This window comes from Dipteris shenzhenensis, chromosome 24 (assembly GCF_047967505.1).
Source record: "Dipteris shenzhenensis isolate YYH24624 ecotype China chromosome 24, Dip_SZ_1.0, whole genome shotgun sequence".
Taxonomy (NCBI): Eukaryota; Viridiplantae; Streptophyta; class Polypodiopsida; order Gleicheniales; family Dipteridaceae; genus Dipteris; species Dipteris shenzhenensis.
The window spans coordinates 31,116,889-31,135,255 of record NC_141619.1 but is presented as its reverse complement, the minus strand read 5'-3'; the positions used below and the strand labels follow the sequence as shown (position 1 = coordinate 31,135,255).

At 41.0% G+C, this 18,367-nt stretch overlaps 1 protein-coding gene across 2 annotated transcripts in view; it reads left to right on the top strand.

Annotated features, from left to right (window-relative positions):
* APE1 (acclimation of photosynthesis to environment) overlaps positions 1–18,367 on the top strand; it is a 76,485-nt gene that overhangs the window by 45,096 nt on the left and 13,022 nt on the right. For both annotated transcript variants that reach the window (XM_087395965.1, XM_087395964.1), the window contains exons 5-7: positions 4,952–5,035; positions 13,394–13,447; positions 14,333–14,413. In XM_087395965.1, the coding sequence (XP_087252091.1) occupies positions 4,952–5,035; positions 13,394–13,447; positions 14,333–14,413 (219 nt within the window). The remainder of the gene's footprint in view (positions 1–4,951; positions 5,036–13,393; positions 13,448–14,332; positions 14,414–18,367) is intronic.

Below are 18,367 nucleotides of genomic sequence, written 5' to 3'. Positions count from 1 at the left end.
TTTTTGATAGTTAGAAGATGTAATAACATACAATTTGCGAGTGAAAAGCCACCATGAAGCATGTTTCACAGATGCTATCAGATATATTTCCCTTACATATATGCATCTCTCTCTCTCTCTCTCTCTCCATACACACATGCACACATGTAGACATGCTGCCGCATACAGATGCACACACTTTTTTTTAAATATAAAAGTGAAATCTTTATATTTCTGTGTGGGAAACCTCAAAAGAGGTAAAAACCCAACAATAAGTACAAGAAAAAAGTTTTTACAAGTAAAACCTCAGAGCAAAAGTCATGAGGTAGCCAAGTAAAAATGACATATCAAGCTGGAGGAGGATCAAACACGGCATCCTCCAGCTTCAAGTTGTTGCTTTGTAAAAACTGATGTAGTGATGAAACCACACCATCAATAAAAACAAGCTGTTTTTTGCCCTTGTGATTCTTCTTGATATAGGCTGCTACGCGAAACTTTTGAATCAGAGGGTCAAAAACCTGTTGTAGCATGGGATGAAAAGATTCCAGTAAAAAAGGTACTTCTGCATCCCGGACAGAAGAAAACTTTGGCACAGGCAGCAAAGGCAGAGAAGCTAAATCAACATCTGTATCTTTCGATGAAGAAGCTGCAGCTGATAAAGCAGGGATTAGCATTTGAGCTTCATTTGGAGGATCAATATGAGTAAGAGCAGAGGCAGCATCCTGAGAGAGAGCTTGCATATCATCCTATAAAATGCCCTCTGCAAGATGTACATCCATATCCTGAGTAGAAGGAAACTGATGGCACTCAACAAGGGTGCAATCCTGAGCTTCTTCAGCATGAGGAAGATTTGCCTGTGATTTATCAACCTTCCTCCAGTAGTGCTTCGGAGCAGTAGAGGGCTTCACCAAAGAAGCCTTAGCAGAAATCGGAGAAGGGAGAGTAACCTTGACAGCTGAAGAAGGAGCAGGAGGAATGGGCCTGGATGTAGAAGGGCAAGCACGTGCAAAATGACCAACCTGTCGGCATCGATAACATGCAGTCGGAAAAGATGCAAAATGGAGCTTGATGTGCATCGGATGGGCAAATCCCAAATCAAGATCCAGAGTAGATGGTACGGGCTGCGTCATGTCCCACAAAATGCAAAGGCGAACATCATGGGAGGCTTGCAAGAAGTCTGCCAAAGACTCACAAATTTGCTTTTTTGGAAGGAGTTTAACAAGACCTCTCTTCCATGTGTCTGGCATTTTCTGATTTTGCCATGCAGCATTCACCATATGTAGCAATGTATGCTTCAAAATAGGCCAATATTCTAGAAAAAACTCAACTGTTAAACCATCCCATCTTGGAGATTTCCATCTGCCACATGATTTGATTGCATCTGACAGTTTCCTCTCAGTAAAGGGTTCCTCCAATTCCAAAGCTTGAGTAGTGGAAATGATAGGAGAAACATGTTGCAACAGTAAATTTCGTGCAAGCAAAATCTGTTGTGAGGGAGGAACTGCAGAACCAAATTGCTGAGAGAAATGATGCACACAAACAGAAGCAAGCTGTGACCGTGAAGTGGTCCATGATCCATCAGGCATAAGCACCCTGCAAATTTCTGTTTTGAGTCTCCTCTGATGCAAACTTTTGAAAAATTCTTTGGAAGAGCAACCTTTATCTGTAAAGGCTCTTTGTCTTGCTCTAGTCTCCCATTTGGCCAGTTTCCTGTGATCATTTAGTTTAAGACAATGTCTGGCCTGGCATAGTGTTGTTTGCTCATGCATGGACAACGAACGATGATGGCTGAGTTCAGTGAGGTCTTGACAAGTAGATTTGGCCTGAGCAATGGTTTCCCTCAGAGTCTTCATGTAAGACTTGCCATAAGCTCTAATCACAACTTGCATTTTGGAAATAAAAGAATCCGAGACATCATCAATATGAATATGGCTGCTAGAGGACAGACAATGAGATGCTTTAGTAACCATTGCCTTGAAATCAGCATGTTGCAAATAGCTATTGTTTATGATTAGATGTCTCCTTTGTGGCAATCTATCATCTGGCATATCATGAAAGGATAACCGCAACCATAGAGGTGCATGGTCTGAATGCACAAAGGCATAGTCAATCCACATTGTGCATATAAAATCCCCATTTTGTTGTGGAGCTACACTATACCATCAATCCAAACGTGCCTGATAAGAAGAAAGGGCATTATGTTGAAATGTGTAGCCCGGTGACAAAGGCTGCAATGCCTTCCAAATGTCAAACCAAATCCAGATGCAATAGTTATTGAGACCATGCATGCCTTTCAGGAGTTAACATATGGTCATGTCTGGAGGTGTTGTCACCCTGTTGTGGAGCATTATTGAAATCCCCACATATGTAGGCATGATATCTCCATGGATATTGTTGCATGGCATCCCAAATTCTCTAGAGGACTGAGGTGCATAAACAGAACACCTCTCCTCGAATAATGCATTGGAGAACAAGCCATCTGCCTTTGTTGTCATTTAAAGCAATAACTGGTTGAAGCTCATGTTTGATCAGAAGGACTACCCCTGAGAAAGAGTGCTCCCCAGCATAGAAAATATCATAACCATAGTAGTGTCCTGTCTTTCCTGCATAGACATGTTGGTTGTGTTCTTGTAATGCCACTATGTCAGGCTGAAATCTATTGATGTACAGCCACACAGATTTCCATTTCCTACTGTCACACATCCCCTAGACATTGAGTGTAAAACATTTGATATGAGCAGTCATCTTTACAGATATTTATAGTAATATAACAACTATGTACAGCAGCAAAATTTATGAGGTCAGCCTTGCATTTCTATCTCAGGGTCAAGGCCTCGCTCCTGAGAAGAAGTAGCCACCTGAGGAGTAGACAGCAAAGCAGCAACCTCTTCTTCAGGGAAGAGTGTTCTGCTGGCTGTTACTGCAGCCCATGTAATCCCAATTCCTGTATTTATCTCTGGGGTATTTCCACTAGAAGATGCACCATTCCAAGTGCGGGGGGGTAGAATTCTTTGAGCAGAAATAACTTTTCTTGGACTTTGTCATCCATCAGTTGGAGGTTTTTGTCCTTTGGTCAAGGGTTGAATAGTAGGAGGTGAATGTGAAAAGATATTCCCATTGGAAACGACTAGAGCTTTGCCCTTATCTTGACTTCCAGAAAGCTGTCTACTGCCTTTGTTTTTATTTGCAACTGAAGTAGGAGCATCCTTAGTAGGCATGTGAACCGGCAAAGTGATATGAGGCATTTTATGCTGATTCATTGGACATTGTGAAGCCATGTGTCCAAATTTTTTGCACTCAAAACAAGCTTTTGCAAATAATCCCCATTTGAGTTTATAAAAAGCACTTCCCATGTCCACATTATTCACCGTGACTGAATAAGAGTCTAGTGTGGGATTATCAGTATCTCAGAGAATGCAAAATCTGTTCGAGTTGCCATTTGGCAGTGGTGGGCAGACCACTTTACCTAAAGATGCTGCAATTTTAGGCAAGAGTGAGGCCATACATTGTGGGAAATTGACAACTTCAACCCAAATCGGGCATCTGTGTCGAATTAAAGCCTGAAAATCCCTTGTGGGAGACCATGGCAATACATGCACCATTTGCTGCCCAAAAAAGAGAGGCGAATGTTCCAAGAGCATTTGTCTGTGTATCTCATCCACCATGATAACCTCAAAAAAACCCCTGGCTGCATAGTGTACTTAACGAACAAATGAGCCAGCCAGTGTGCGTGTCAACCAGTTGCCTATCTTTGCGGCAGGTGGCATCCGGCCTGGAAAAAATAATATGACTGCATTCTTAGCATATTCTCTGACTGGATCCACAATTTCATCTACCTCAACCATGAGGCCAACTGAAGGAACCGAGTCTTTCCACTCTTTCTGTGTGTCCACACACACACTACATACATATACACGCACACACACATCATACAGATGCGCGCGTGCGCGCGCACACACACACACACACACACACTCACACACATGCGCACGCTGACACACACATGCACACATGCAGACATGTACTCACCAATCCACCCATCCATACTCACACAACTTTTTACCCTTTTGTGAGTAACGAATTCTTTACATTTAGGTGGATGTATGTATAAAAATTATACTCAAAAAATCATTATCAAAGGAAACTTTGGAACTCTTTGTAGTCCTTTAAAAAGAAAAAGTCTCAACTTTTCTCGCAACTATTTGTGATACCAATAATTTAGATACAATGTTCACAAATACCAAGCCTACCTCTTTAGTATTAATTACAATACCTCCTATGTTTGGAGCCATTGGACATAATACGGTAGCAAGGCTGGCTTCCACTATTGCAAAGTTTCTTCAAGGGTATCCACAATCAGAGGTCTAATTTATGAATGCTGGCAAGCAAGAGACCAGTACTATCTATGTTCTACATTGATATTTGGAGGAACTTATTTAAAGCCTTTCCCATCTCCTAGAAAAAGCAATCTGCATTCCAAGATATTTGACTACTTGCCCATGCTTAAAGCATGGCAGAAAAGCACTCTTAAAGCCTCACCAAAGTCTTCTTTTATTAGACCACACTCTTGTAAGTGTAATTGGTAATTTTGTAATAATTTGATTTGGAGGCTTTTTGTATGAGTATGCTAAAGTGATGAATGCTAAACAGATAGCCATGCTTTTCTTAGCTTTAGATTTAGTGCTTTCTTTGGCAATGGATGAGTCTGACCTTCCTTTACAAGACAATGATACAAACTTAGCGTCGTTGTCCAAGTTTAAATTACGATTATTGAGTTGCACTGATCCTCATGCATGTATCTTGTCTCTAATTTGCTTGTGTCGATGAAGTGATGAATCGAGTAGCAGCTACTCTATGCTGTGTAGAGTTTGGTCATGGTGTAAGGGATCATCTTTCATGAAGTTGGCAAACAATTTCTTTACAACACTATTTATCACAGTGCATGAAAGTGTGTACTTTCTTTTATTTGTAGGTAAGGAGAGATGTGACAAGATACCGTTATGGGGATGAGCAACATCTGGATGAAGCACTGAAGAGGATATTCCGTTATGGCCAAGTAAGTGCAGCATCTTTTACCACCTTGTGTGATCGTATGTGAGTAGGGGTGACACACTGTCCTCGTTTGTAGTCATTAATTTTATCCAAATTGAGATACACTCATCATTTTTGAACTTCAAAAGCTTGCCCATGTGGTAGTTTCTTCCTTTAATGTGATCTAGACAGCATCTTTTGCTTATGGTTTGAGGAGCCTAAATGAGGCGATGTTCACTTTTTGTAAAGCATTCAAGACTTACGAGAATTATTGTGTAATAAAAAAGCATGTATTCTTTTTGCAAAGCATTCAAGACTTACGAGACTTATTGTGTAATGAAAAAGGATAATGTGTTTAGGTTTATGAATTAGGTTGCTTTCTTTACTAACTTTGGTAAGAGATTGGGATATTTAAAAAAAAAACGTTTATTTTTTATATGGTTTGGGAATGAGGGAAGGGAAGGGGGACTCACACAAGCTCCAATACAGTAATCAAACAAAGAATAGTGATGCCGAAGTCCATAAAGCATTCTGCTCACTTAGCCTTTCACTGATACAAAATTGCCATTTATATAGAGCTCTCGACCTACATTGATGTTTTGTCTAAATTTACTTTCGTCCAAAGCACCTAGAAGTTATATCTCCTATACAACCTTCTTGATAGAGTATGTCTAATTGCCACTTAATACAATTAATCCTCACTATGTCAAACACTCATGTATTACAAAATATTACTCAATACGTGATCTCTCAATTTGTTATCTCAATACATGATCTCTCATATATTTCCTCAATACTTGATCTATTAATTTGTTACTAGAAGTTTTTAATCGCCCCTTGTCCTCCACATATTGTTCCTTGCATCTCCACAGAAGATGCAACACATCAGCCATGGCATGTATCGGTGTTTGAAGACAACTTTGTCGTATTTGCTAGGTATCCTTAAACTAGTAAAGATTATACATTACGTACAATAAAGAGCACAAAACACCCTAGAAAGTGTCACACACAATGCCTTATATAGTAGATTTTAATATCTATAAAAACAAAGATGCTGAAATTTACAGCATCACACAATGACATTCCTATTTGACTATAGTGCAATGCTTGATTGCAAGTTCTTGCCAATACGATCCATGAACTCATATAGAAGACCAAGGTAGAGCCCTTTCCCCTTTCTATCTATGAGCTGCAGTTGGCCAGCGCAACACATTGAAGATGGGCCACAAAGATGTTGTGAGAGCTATGGTAGTAGCCCAAAAAATGTACTTCCTGAAAACTCTTGTGCTTTTTTCCTCATGTTTATCCTAGCAACCCACTCATACGAGACCACAATGTTGAGCAATCCCATTTTCACCGTAATTAGGGTCTCCAAAACAATGCACATGTATGAGAAATGGGTCTTGGATGGCTTCAAAAGCTCTAAGTCATTGTGTGCCCTATAGACCATCCTCCCCTTTGCCTTGCAAGTAGAGGTGTTATGATTGTGGATGGTCGTGGACATAGCATCACAACAATTCCAGCAAGACTTTGAACAATGGGAAAACCAATGACAAAATCCATATTGTACTCCCAAGGTGCCTTTAGTTGTAGTTTCCAATAGTCAAACTTCACCTTGCGACAAATAGTGCAATATGAAACATACTGAAAGACGAATTCAAGGCCAATAGAAGTAACTTTTGAGTTGTCCCATTGTCGATGACATGCCTTGATGTACTACAAATTCTAGGCTATGACACTCTCATATGCTTCTCTCGCACAAGCGTTTGCGTGGGTGATCAATCTAGATAAAAAAGTCAACACATAATAGATCGTGCTTCTAGTCTCCCAGATGCATGAGTCATATCTAGAAGCTCTTTCTCATACGCGTTGTAATTCTAACCTCCTTCTCTCATAGGCTATTGTGTGACCTTCTTGTAGAAGGTTTGCTCCAAATGTAAGCACTATTAGCAATAGCTTGAACCACAAATGGCTTCTGCAAATTAAGCATAAGTAGAATAGGTGTTGATGTTAGTGGTTTCTTCAATTACTCAAAAGATGGTTTTTCTTTTTTTCTCCTTAGGTGAAAGCTTTACTTTTCTTGGTCAAATCATGCAAATACAAAGCTTCGTGTGCAAAGTGGTGTATGAATTTTTGTAAAAAGAGCATAACCGTAGAGAGGAGGCCAAACATAGGCTAAGAGAGCATATTGCTGTTTTGCAGATTTTTGGAAGGCCTTTGATTGTGTAGCATGAGCTCAACTCAGTTCCTTTGATTTTGTAGCTGGAACTCATTTAGTCCACAACTTGGAGACTTGAGTATTGAGGATGCACCCATATGGGACGTCATTATGACTTTGAGGCATGGTCGTCTCCCCTGTTGTTTAGAACTTACATTAATATGCTGGCATTATTCTTTGATATTGTGGATAGAGAGGAGTCTCCATTGGCACATGGATTGCTCCCTATCTTGCTATATGCAGTAGATGCACTATATACTTCAACCATAGTAGAGGGATCACAAAGGCATTTGGAGGCATTTAGGCATTTTTGCGGTAGTCGAAGCATGAAGGTCAAATTTGGTAGGGTTTATATAGATGATTTGGTATGGCTCAAGCACGTTTATGGTCAAAAGTAAGCTCCACTTTTGTCTCCTATCCTAATTTCAATGCATATTGGTAAATTTTGGGCATTGATGTCAATTTGATGATGCAGTATAATGAGTTTGACCAATCTGATAGAGACTTTCATGGCAATCTTACTCTAGATAGTCATATGGTATCTTGTTCCAGTCATTTCATGATTTTGATCATGTTCTCTATAGAAGGATTTCATGTGCACATGGATACTTTGATTCTCTTGTAATCAATGATTAAAATAAGCTTTTTCATGATGAAGCCCATTTTCTACAGGGATACTCGTGTATTTTGAGATTGATGATGAAGCTAATGACTGGTTAATCTAGACATCCACTCTCCATAGGAAGATTAGTATATTGCAATCAATATGAGAAGCTAGTGGGCAAAACATAATCTGTTCCAAAGCTCACACATGACATCTGAAAGATGAATCACATTCAAACACTCTACAATAAAGAGATGTAGAGAGAGTACTTCCAATAGAAGTTCACTTCTCTCGTAGGATGAAATAGATCCAAATAATTATACAGTACTCCTAAAGAATATCCAAAGTCACAAAGAGACCTACCTAGGTCTATTTAAACCATGCTAAGAAAGAGGCATCTATCTACTTGAAAACCCAAGGGCCTATCACAAAATGTGCATGCCAACATCTCAAGTCTCGCTCCCAGGACATCTATCTCAAAGACAATATGCTAGCTATAAGAGTCTTGACATTCCCTTAATAGTATTGCAAATTCATGTCACCATCTGTGGGAAATTCATCGTTTGCAAAGTCCCCTCTTGAAACTAAAGTGATGTCACAACTACAAAATTGCAAATGGCCTCTCCCAATCAAACAATAGTTCTAAGAATCTATATCCCCTCAAATACAGCTAGTCAAGGTCCTTACAATCAAACCTCCAAATAGGACACACATAAATGGGTGATATCTGTAAAACTATGATGAGGAGAAGCAACTTGACATCCATTTCCTCAAGGTGTGCCGACATTCTAGCCTAGATAAGGTGATGTATCTTTGCCTAGAGGAGCTCCACCAAATAACTTACAATATTAAATCCACCCATATTTTGTGCTGCAGCCGGATCAATTGTCATTTGATTTGCTCTTGTTGCTAGAGTTCGGGGTGCTTGCTGTGTCGGATTCATTCTTGCATTCAGGTTATACCAACAGTCTTCAGTTGGATGGTTCTTGTAACATATTTCAAAACGGTTGACTTAGCCCAAATCTAGCAAAGGAATAACTGGAACTAGCAAAGGAACAAATGGAACCAGAAAGGCAATTGGAACCAGCAGCGAAATGCTTGGAGGCAGTTGGGGACTACATTGAGTCTAGATAAAATGCATGACCAAAGGACAAGTCCAAGCTTCTCTAGGAAGGCCCATGTTACTTATTTCCCAGCACTTAGTTTCAGTACTACATTGCGTCTAGATAAAATGCGTGATCAAAGGACAACTTCAAGCTTCTTTAGGGAGGCCCATGTTACTAATTTCCCAGCACTTAGTTTGTGGAAGATCACCCTTCCTTGTGCTATTGACATAATATAGGCAGTCTTAACTTTAAACTATCGAGATGCTTGGATTAACTCAGCGACTACTCTTAGAAGCATGCAAGCTTGGAGTTGTGAGAGAGTTTGGTAGTTGCTAACTTATATTTATTTACTGTAGTTTTAGCAATCTAGGTGATGAACATGGACCCAAGAGCAAGTGGAGGCCATGAGGTTCTTTTGTAGGAGCATGGGAGGTGTCTTTTGAAAGTTGTGCACCTTAGGTCTCAGTTATGAGACCCTTAGAACTTGAGAAGGGAGGGAATCGAATATTAAAGCAAAACGCTTCTCTACTATGTCTCATGAAGTCGCAAGTACTCGGTGCATAACATATGAAATTTGAGTGATAGGGTTTTGTCATAGTATGGATGATCCTATCTTCCCCCAATATTTCAAATATATGAGCATTTCATAGATGTAGTGATTGGAGTTTTCTCATGAACTTTTGAGCCTTAGGGTGGGAGAATCAATGGGCCCAAGAGCTATTGCAATTGGTTATTAACTTTGCGCTAGGTTGCAACAAAAAAATTTCTTCTCCACTTATTAGATTGTGTGAATTGTAGGATTTTGAGGTATGTGGAAGAGCACACAAAGTTTAAGAGTGATAGCTAACCAAGAGTACCGATATTGTACATTTTCACTACGCCAAAAGAATGAACATGGGGATTGCTTTTAGTCATTTGGATTTGAGATCAAGAGCAATGAGCTGCTTAATTTGTGTAGGCTATCTCATGGGCTATCCATAGATGCCACTTATACCTTGGTATGAGCCTTGTAGGCCTAGTTATAGTCAGTCAGGACTATTGGTACAGTTAGTTTATGTACCTCTAGGTCAGTTAGGACACTTAGTCCAGTTAGGACAGTTAGCCCTAGGGTTTTGTTATGTTGGCTCTCCCTTGAGTCTCCACACTTCAGTTTTGCAGCAATCTATCACAACATCTCGTTTTTCTCCATTGTGCTTCCATTTTTGAGCTTCCATTGCTTCCAACACCCAATAGTGGTATCAGAGCAGGTCGGGAATCCATTCCCTCAGCCATTGACAGCTTTCCCAAGCTGTTTGGCAGCCTCTGGAGCTCTCATTTCTGCTGGTTTTGCTGGTTTTCACACTCCCACGAGTGTTTGAGGCCTTTCCAAGCACTTCTGTCTCGAAAAACCTCATTTTGTCGCGAGAAGACCGCACTTTGCAGCAACTATCGCGAAGGGAGTTGTGTTTCAGTGCATTTTCCAGCCTGTTGCAGCAAAAACGACCACACGTGTGCATTTACAGCAACTGTACAGAATCCGTACAATAGTACGGAACCTGTACAGCCATCTGTACACACTGTATGGACTGTACGGACAGCAGTCGCCTGCATTTATTGCATTCCAGAACATGTACGGGCCTGTTTCGCAGCTGTACAGACCTGCTGACATGCATTTAATGCAGTACAGAATCCGTACAGCCCATTAATGACTGTACGGACCTGCTGCACCTGCATTTAAGGCTCTACGGGACTGTGTACGTACCTGTCAGCTGCATTTATTGCACTACAGACTGCGTCAGCAAGCATTTACTGCAATACAGAGCTGCCTTGGGATGCATGCCAGCTACATTGAAGGTTTCTCAGCATTTCGGAGCTGCCTCGAGCTGCGTGTCAGCATTTTGGAGCTGCCTCGAGCTGCGTGTCAGCATTTTGGAGCTGCCTCGAGCTGCGTGCCGACGTTTGGAGCCATTTGGGCTGTTGAATTGACTCGGAGACTTCTCTTTGAGCCCTTTCCTCCTCATTAGGCATCCCTTTGCCTCGGGCTGCGAGCTTCTCTCCATTGGATCTCTTTCTCTCCATTTCTACATGCTCTCCTTCTCGTGGGAGCAATTCTTTTGCTGTACTTGTCATTTCCAGCCCTCATTTGCTCGCTTTGAGAGCCTGTCACTACTGTACATCATTGGGTAAGCCGTTGTTGCATTGGCTTTTTTCCAAGTTCTGCTTCATTTGCATTTTGGAAAGGCCTCGTGTTGCCTTGGAAGGCCTCGTGTTGCCTTTGGGGATTTTTCTTGCAACAGGTACACCTTGGGACAGCAAAGTCTTTTGCAGGCATAAGCTTTGAAGCTTGGGCAGATTTTTGGCACTTGATTCTGAGAGGTTGCCTTTCTCTCATTTGCTTTGCCAATTGGTGCATTTGCCTTGTATTTCAGCACCATGTCTGGTGTCAAAGATGATTTGTTTGGGCTGATTGGGGCTGATGACAAGCTTGATGGCACCAATTACCCCATGTGGTCATACATGATGGGACATGTTTTGGTTGCCAAGAATCTATGGCATATTGTTTCCGGTTCTGAGACCAGGCCTACACGCATTGTTACTGGTGCTACACCTATAGGCTCTGCTTCTTCAGGTGATGGGCCTTCAGATGATGGTTCTAATGCTACAGCTAGGACTCTTGCACCTCCTGCTCTAGGTGCTTTGCCTCCTTCACAAGAGAAAATTCAGTGGGATGGTTGTGATGCTAAAGCACATGCATGATTGCTGGCTACCCTTTACATCCGCAAGCGTGGGACAGATTTGCTGATTTTAGTCCTTTATGTGGATGACATGCTTGTAATTGGGACACATGCTTAGCAAATCGCAGATTTTAAAATTGATTTGCAGCAGACATTTGCTATGTCTGATCTTGGTCTTCTGCACTACTATCTCGGCATTCAATTTGCTAGTAGTGAGGGGGACATTTTGATGTCTCAATCCAAGTACATTGGACAGCTTTTGTAGCGTTTTCAGTTTAAGGATTGCAAGCCAGTATCCACACCATTAGAGACTGGTTTTCACTTCTCTTTTGAGGATGGCAGCGGTACATGTGATGTCACTCTCTATCAACAGGCAGTTGGTTGTTTGATTTACCTATGCCATACGAGACCTGATCTACAGTATGCTGTCTCACAGTTGAGTAGATATATGCACAGCCCATCTATGCACCATTGGCATGCTGTGAAGCGTGTTTTAAAGGCCTTCTTTATGGGGCTGATACTTCACTTGTCATGCATGGATTCACTGATAGTGATTGGGCTGGTTGTTCTGACACTCATGTGTCACATAGTGGCAACTGTTTATGCTTGGTACTTCATGTCTTTCTTGGTTCAGCAAGAAGCAGAGTATAGTTGCTACTTCTAGCTGTGAAGCTGAGTACAGAGCGGCTTTTACAGCTACAGTGGAGTGTGTTTGGCTTCAGAAGCTACTTGCAGATCTTTGTGCATGTTAGACTGCTCCTACTGTCATCTTCACTGATAGTCAGAGTGCTTGGGCTGTTGCACGGAATCCAGTTTTCCATGCTTGCACAAAGCACATTGAGGTTCACTATCACTATGTCAAAGAGCGATTATTAGCAGGTGATATTGAGTTGTCTTATGTTCCCACTGAAGACAACTTGGTTGATCTTTTTACGAAGGCTCTACCTCGACCTAAGTTTGAGGCTTTTCGGCAAGCTTTAAACTTAGTATCTTTTGTAACTTGATCTGTTGTACTCTTTACAGTCATAGGTTGCTATATCTTACGGGACGAACATGTGCAACCATGACACTAGATATTTAGGTATCCTGAGCCATGTCCAAGATACTTCAGCCCATACCATGGAGGGGGGTTTGTAGGCTATCTCATGGGTTTTCCATAGATGCCACTTATACCTTGGTATGAGCCTTGTAGGCCTAGTTATAGTCAGTTAGGACTTTTGGTACAGTTAGTTTATATACCATCTAGGTCAGTTAGGACACTTAGTCCAGTTAGGATAGTTAGCCCTAGGGTTTTGTTATGTTGGCTCTCCCTTGAGCCTCCACACTTCAGTTTTGTAGCAATCTATTACAGCATCTCGTTTTTCTCCATTGTGCTTCCATTTTTGAGCTTCCATTGCTTCCAACACCCAACAATTTGATGTATTGTTTATACTTTGGTTATGATATCCTTTTTTTTTTTGGACAAAAATCTTTGCTTATGAGCTCTTGATAATGCCTTTGAGGAAATTAGGTGTTTGCACCTTCAAATTTATGTAACAGTATTTGATCACGTTGAAATTTTGCAATTGCAAAGGTAAATCTATCCGTAATTGTGGCATGAACATTACAAATGATCTAAGGGTGGATAGATGTTCTTTATATGCGATTTGATTCACCAGCTATCTTGCTTTCTTGTTCTGTGTAGGAATTTATCTTTCTTGTAATTTTCCATCTTCCTCTCAAATATTTGTAATTACTGCAGGGAGGAGGCATTCAACGTCGCAATGCTCCAGTGCTACAATCTCTACGAGAAGAGGTATTCAAACCCCCATTCCTATATGTATAAGGCATTGAAAGCTCAAGAACATCCACTTATGTGAATAACTTGAGATCCACTTGAGAATTGTTATGTAATATATTTCTTATGCTGATCACTCTTTCAATAGAAACTAGGTTATTTGTCTTGTGGAGTTCTGCATAGGTGTGTTAGTATCTCGACTTGATTATGAGTGTTGTACATTTATAATTATTCCCATCAAGATCCATTGATTCAGACACATGCCTTTTGCTAGAAGGTTCATATGTTGTGAATGTCAGAAAATCAAACATTACTTTTATTCTTTTCGCACTAGAGGGGAGGAAAGGTAAGTCAAGAACTTTGGGATTGTGATTAAATATTTGTTGTTTCAAAGTTGTGATGCAGAAGACTGAAAAAGGGACTTCAATCAAGCACAAAAGTTGGGTTGACATGCATCTTTATAGTGGTTGGCCTTGCATGATCATATTTCAAATATTGCATCAAAATGTCTTCTACATGCTTCTAAGAAGAGTTTATATTTTGATTTAAAAAGTCATCCGTCATCATGTCCGGATATTTTGCCATGTGAGGTCTTTGACCGCCCTAGGTCTTGTTCGACTCTCTACAAGATAGCGACTAGATTGGTTGAAAATGTTGAAGAAGACAATGACCAAATGCAATTACTCCCTGCGTGGGATGCCATTATGCATAGGGAACATCTATATAAGAGATTGAATGTTTCCAAGCTCTATGAGAAACACCTATTGTTGAAGCCTTTCAATATCCTCATGCAGTTTGAAAGCTAATAGTTGAATTTCTTGTTTTGACACATTATTATGCTTTGGTAGTGACCTTCTTATTGTTTTTGCTGCAATGTGACTTTGGTGCAATGTGCTTGTTCAGGTTAGTGCAGAGGGAAAGTACACGTTGGTGCTTGTTTTTGAAGTAAAAGCATTGGAACTAAAAGATTTTATGGACAGACAGGTGATTTGGCTGTTATACTGAGTTATCTGCAGCTAGTGATTCTTCTATTGTTTGGATAGTGTCTTGGGACCCAGCGAATTAAAAGCATGTCCATGATTCTGTTTGATATAAAATGAAGCACAAATAATTGACCTTAAGACTGACCTTTACAATAGGGATATTTGGTGCAAGACTACATCACAAAGGTGAATGATCAATTTCCAGCAGTTGGTCAAAAATCGAAATTGTCCTGGGTTTCCAGAATGGTATTGGGTATACTTCCCTGAAGCTATAGAGGATTTGTGATGATCATGTGGTGAATTCAGAGACAAGGCCTTCTTGGCTAAAGGGAACATCAGAGGGACCCCCAGCAAAAGCAAAGTTGGATGAGGGTTCAAGCTCTAGAATGGCCAGATGTTAGAGTAGGCACAAAGTGTGCTTCAACTGTGGCAAACAAGGACTTGTTGAAGCAAGAGGGTATCCACAAAGAAGCGGCTTTCGGGAAGCTAAGTCAGATCCAGTGAAGGCAGGGGCAATGACTGTCATTATGGAGGATTTGTTTGTTGTCGGCAAGATGTTCGGCACTGGCAGCAACTCAGATGGGTGATGTTTGGTGGTCTGCAGGCAATGGTGCATCGAAGCACATGTCACAAACCGTGGAGTGGTTCTAGAGACTCTCAAAGTAGGGTCCAGTCCAATGTCATGGTGGGAGATAACTGAAGATGTCCCATCAAGAGAATTGGAATGGTGCCATTCTAGACGACAACCGGAGAGGAGAAAGTACTTAGTGGTGTACTTTACATGTCAGATTTGTGCAAGAATTTGCTCTCGGTGAGCCAACTTGCAAGAAGTGGGATGAGTGTAGTCTTCAAGTTGCAGATGACATCCTCATTCAGTCCAAGGCCATAGGGGCAGAGATTGACAAAGGAGTAGAGGATGAAGGTCTCTAGAGGATGAGTGCATTGATGGTGACAAACAACAAAGATTCTTCAAGGTTGTGGCATGAGAGGTCCGGTCATGCTTGATATTCAGTCCTAGAAGCCATATGGAAATCCGAAATGGTGGACAGGCTAGCACCATTTGTAGGTAGCCACGAAGTGTGCTGGCCTTTGTTGGAAATATGGTAACTAATCTTTAAAGGTAGTGGCCAATGTATAAGCTTATTAGGAGGGTTAGGAGCACTTGTTCCTTCTCCCCCTAACCATAGTTAGTGGTTGAGTTAGTAGTTCAGTGAGTCTTAACTTACCCTAGGCTCACCCTAGGGTTTGAGGAATTTTATCACATTGATAGCCCTCTTGTACTCATTCTTGCAACTTCAATTCAGCTCAGCTCCATATTATTGAGCTTTGTCCATCTCCAAACTCTCACATGTGGTATCAGAGCAGCTGCCCTTGGCTGTCTTCATCTTCATAAAAAATCCATATCATCCTCCTTCCTGCCTGCAACATACACTCAACTCTCGTGAAACCTTTCGGGCTGCATTGTCTATTCTTTGTAGGGCTTTCCCTTGACCTTCTCCTTCTCCTGCTCCTTTCCTAGAGTTGATTTTTTGTCTCCCTTCTGGCTGTCCTAAATTTCCTCTCTTATGTGACTTTCCAAGGGCTTCTCAGAGCACTGAACCCATTGTAGGAAATTTATGTTCTAAATTAGCTTCAATATCAGCGTTGAAGGACCCAAAGAGCTCATACACACCTTCATTTTCTTGTCCTTTGGCTGGTACCTCATCATCACTCCTTCCGGTGGGCAATTCTTTCTGAACGTTAGATTGAATTGGCTTCATCATGTCTAAGAATGGGACTGATCTCATCTTCTTCGTGGGCATGGACTTCTTAAGGATAAGAGATGGTCAAAGTCACACAACATTAATACTGCTATGAACTAAAAATTAATACCAGCACACAACATTCATCACACATAGTGAATTAACTAGGAAATACTAAAAGAATGGAACAGAGAAAAAGCAAGGCCACGTGGCAGACCGTATGAGGAGCACCCCCTTGCCAAATCTTATGCACTTGGCATATTTCGGTATTCCAATAGTGCTGAATCTTAATAGAAGAGTATTCCATAATTTAGGATGGAACCACTAAAATCCTAGGACATAAAGAATACCTCTGGAATCTTTGTTAGATGCCCAAAACTCAGCCAATAGAGTAGTCTGAAATCAAATTCCTCATACTTCCATCACCCTCCTACCACGAAGAGATTGTCAGAGTCACTTCCCACGTTACAAGAGTTAGGAATCCAATTCCCACAAGTGAATATAGGAAAAAGCATTGGAAATTTCTTCAAATTTCTTAAAAAGCAGCTGATAAAAGCCTCAATCTTAGCTCAGCAATGAAATAGTCAATTGGGTGGTGACAGCCCAACAATGACTGAAAGGCATTTTGACATAGGATCGTCAACTTAGTAGAAGAACTGAAAAGCGTCAACTAGAAAAGGAAAATCTGTAAAATCGCAATACTAGATGATTCTTGGATGTGACTAGATCACAGAAACAAGACCTTGGATCAAATCACAACTGATCTAGGTGTGTTCTAGCAAATCACAATTGTCCCAGATGCTGATTTTGTGAATTTCTTGGCTGAAACAAGTGCTAGTTGCCTGGCCACTAGCACTGCTGCTTTTCGAGGTGTAAAAACCATACACGGAATTGAGTCTGGGTGATGCATAAGATTAAAAAACTAGAGTAAGGAAACCTGGAAAGAATGGAATTTACAAATCAGCAACCAAATAAGCCACCATATCAAATCACAATTATTCTAGAGCCTGATTTTAGCTTGCAAGCACTCTCCCACAGCTCTGCGTTCAATTCATGGCAATATGTAGCGCCAAAACAGCAGCAATTGGCTGGAAAATCAATCACAATCTTGCCTAGCCATGTCTGGTGAATGAAATGGAGGCAAGAATTCAATAAGAATTCTCTGTTTTAGGGTTCAAAAGCTTGAAAAACGAGGGAGCATTTAAGATCGCAACAGCAAGCATGCAAGAATGATGTTGTCAAAGCAATTGGCACTTCATATGGCTGGTTCTCACCCTAAAACTGATAAAAAAGCTATAAAAATCAGTCAAGAAATGTTTTTTTTTTTTTTTTTTCAAAAGCTGCAGAAAAAGTACTTCTATTAAATATGAAAGAAAACCGCAGGAGCAAGCTCAATGTCGGAGTACATCATGCCATGCACAAGAAAAACCAAAACTAAAAAAGAGCTAGCAAATAACCAGGGTGGAGGCTGAAAATGCCACGTGAACCCTGAAGCAGAATCAGAGAAGAAAGGTGATCCCCTCCATACTCTGAAAATAATCTCTCTGAGGCTTCTCTTGATGACCTCTGAGTCAACCCTGAAGCAGAAAATGAGAATAAAGGCGATCCCCTTCATACTCTGAAAAATATATCCCTCCTAGCAGAGGCTTCTCTCGATGACCCCTGCATACTAGCCCAGATGGCCATCAAAGTATGTATAGTGTCAGTCCATATACTGGCCAATGTCCGAGAAGGGTGAACTTGAGATCCATCCAATGCCTTTTTTTATCTGGCTCTCCAAATATGCCATGCTGCAATACTAGCCATAATCTCCCATGAGGTGTCTACAGAAGCATGTGCAGCTTTGAAAGAAACATCCTGGCGAGAACATGACTCTACTATGCCAAATATGCCATGCTGCAATACTAGCCATAATCTCCCATGAGGTGTCTACAGAAGCATGTGCAGCTTTGAAAGAAACATCCTGGCGAGAACATGACTCTACTATGTATTGACGCTGGAAAAAGGCCCATCTGAGTCATGTCCCACAAAGAAGACTTGATGCCCCGTAAGAGATAGCCAAGCAACTAAGCCCTAGGTCATGAAGAAGGGTGATCTATGAGAAGTCATGAAGAAGGGTGATCTATGCAAGCTCTTCCCTTTCATCATGCATTTGACCATTTCCATCAGAGTTATGTTCCTCTCTCAGCAACACCATTTCGCTGAGGCGTTAA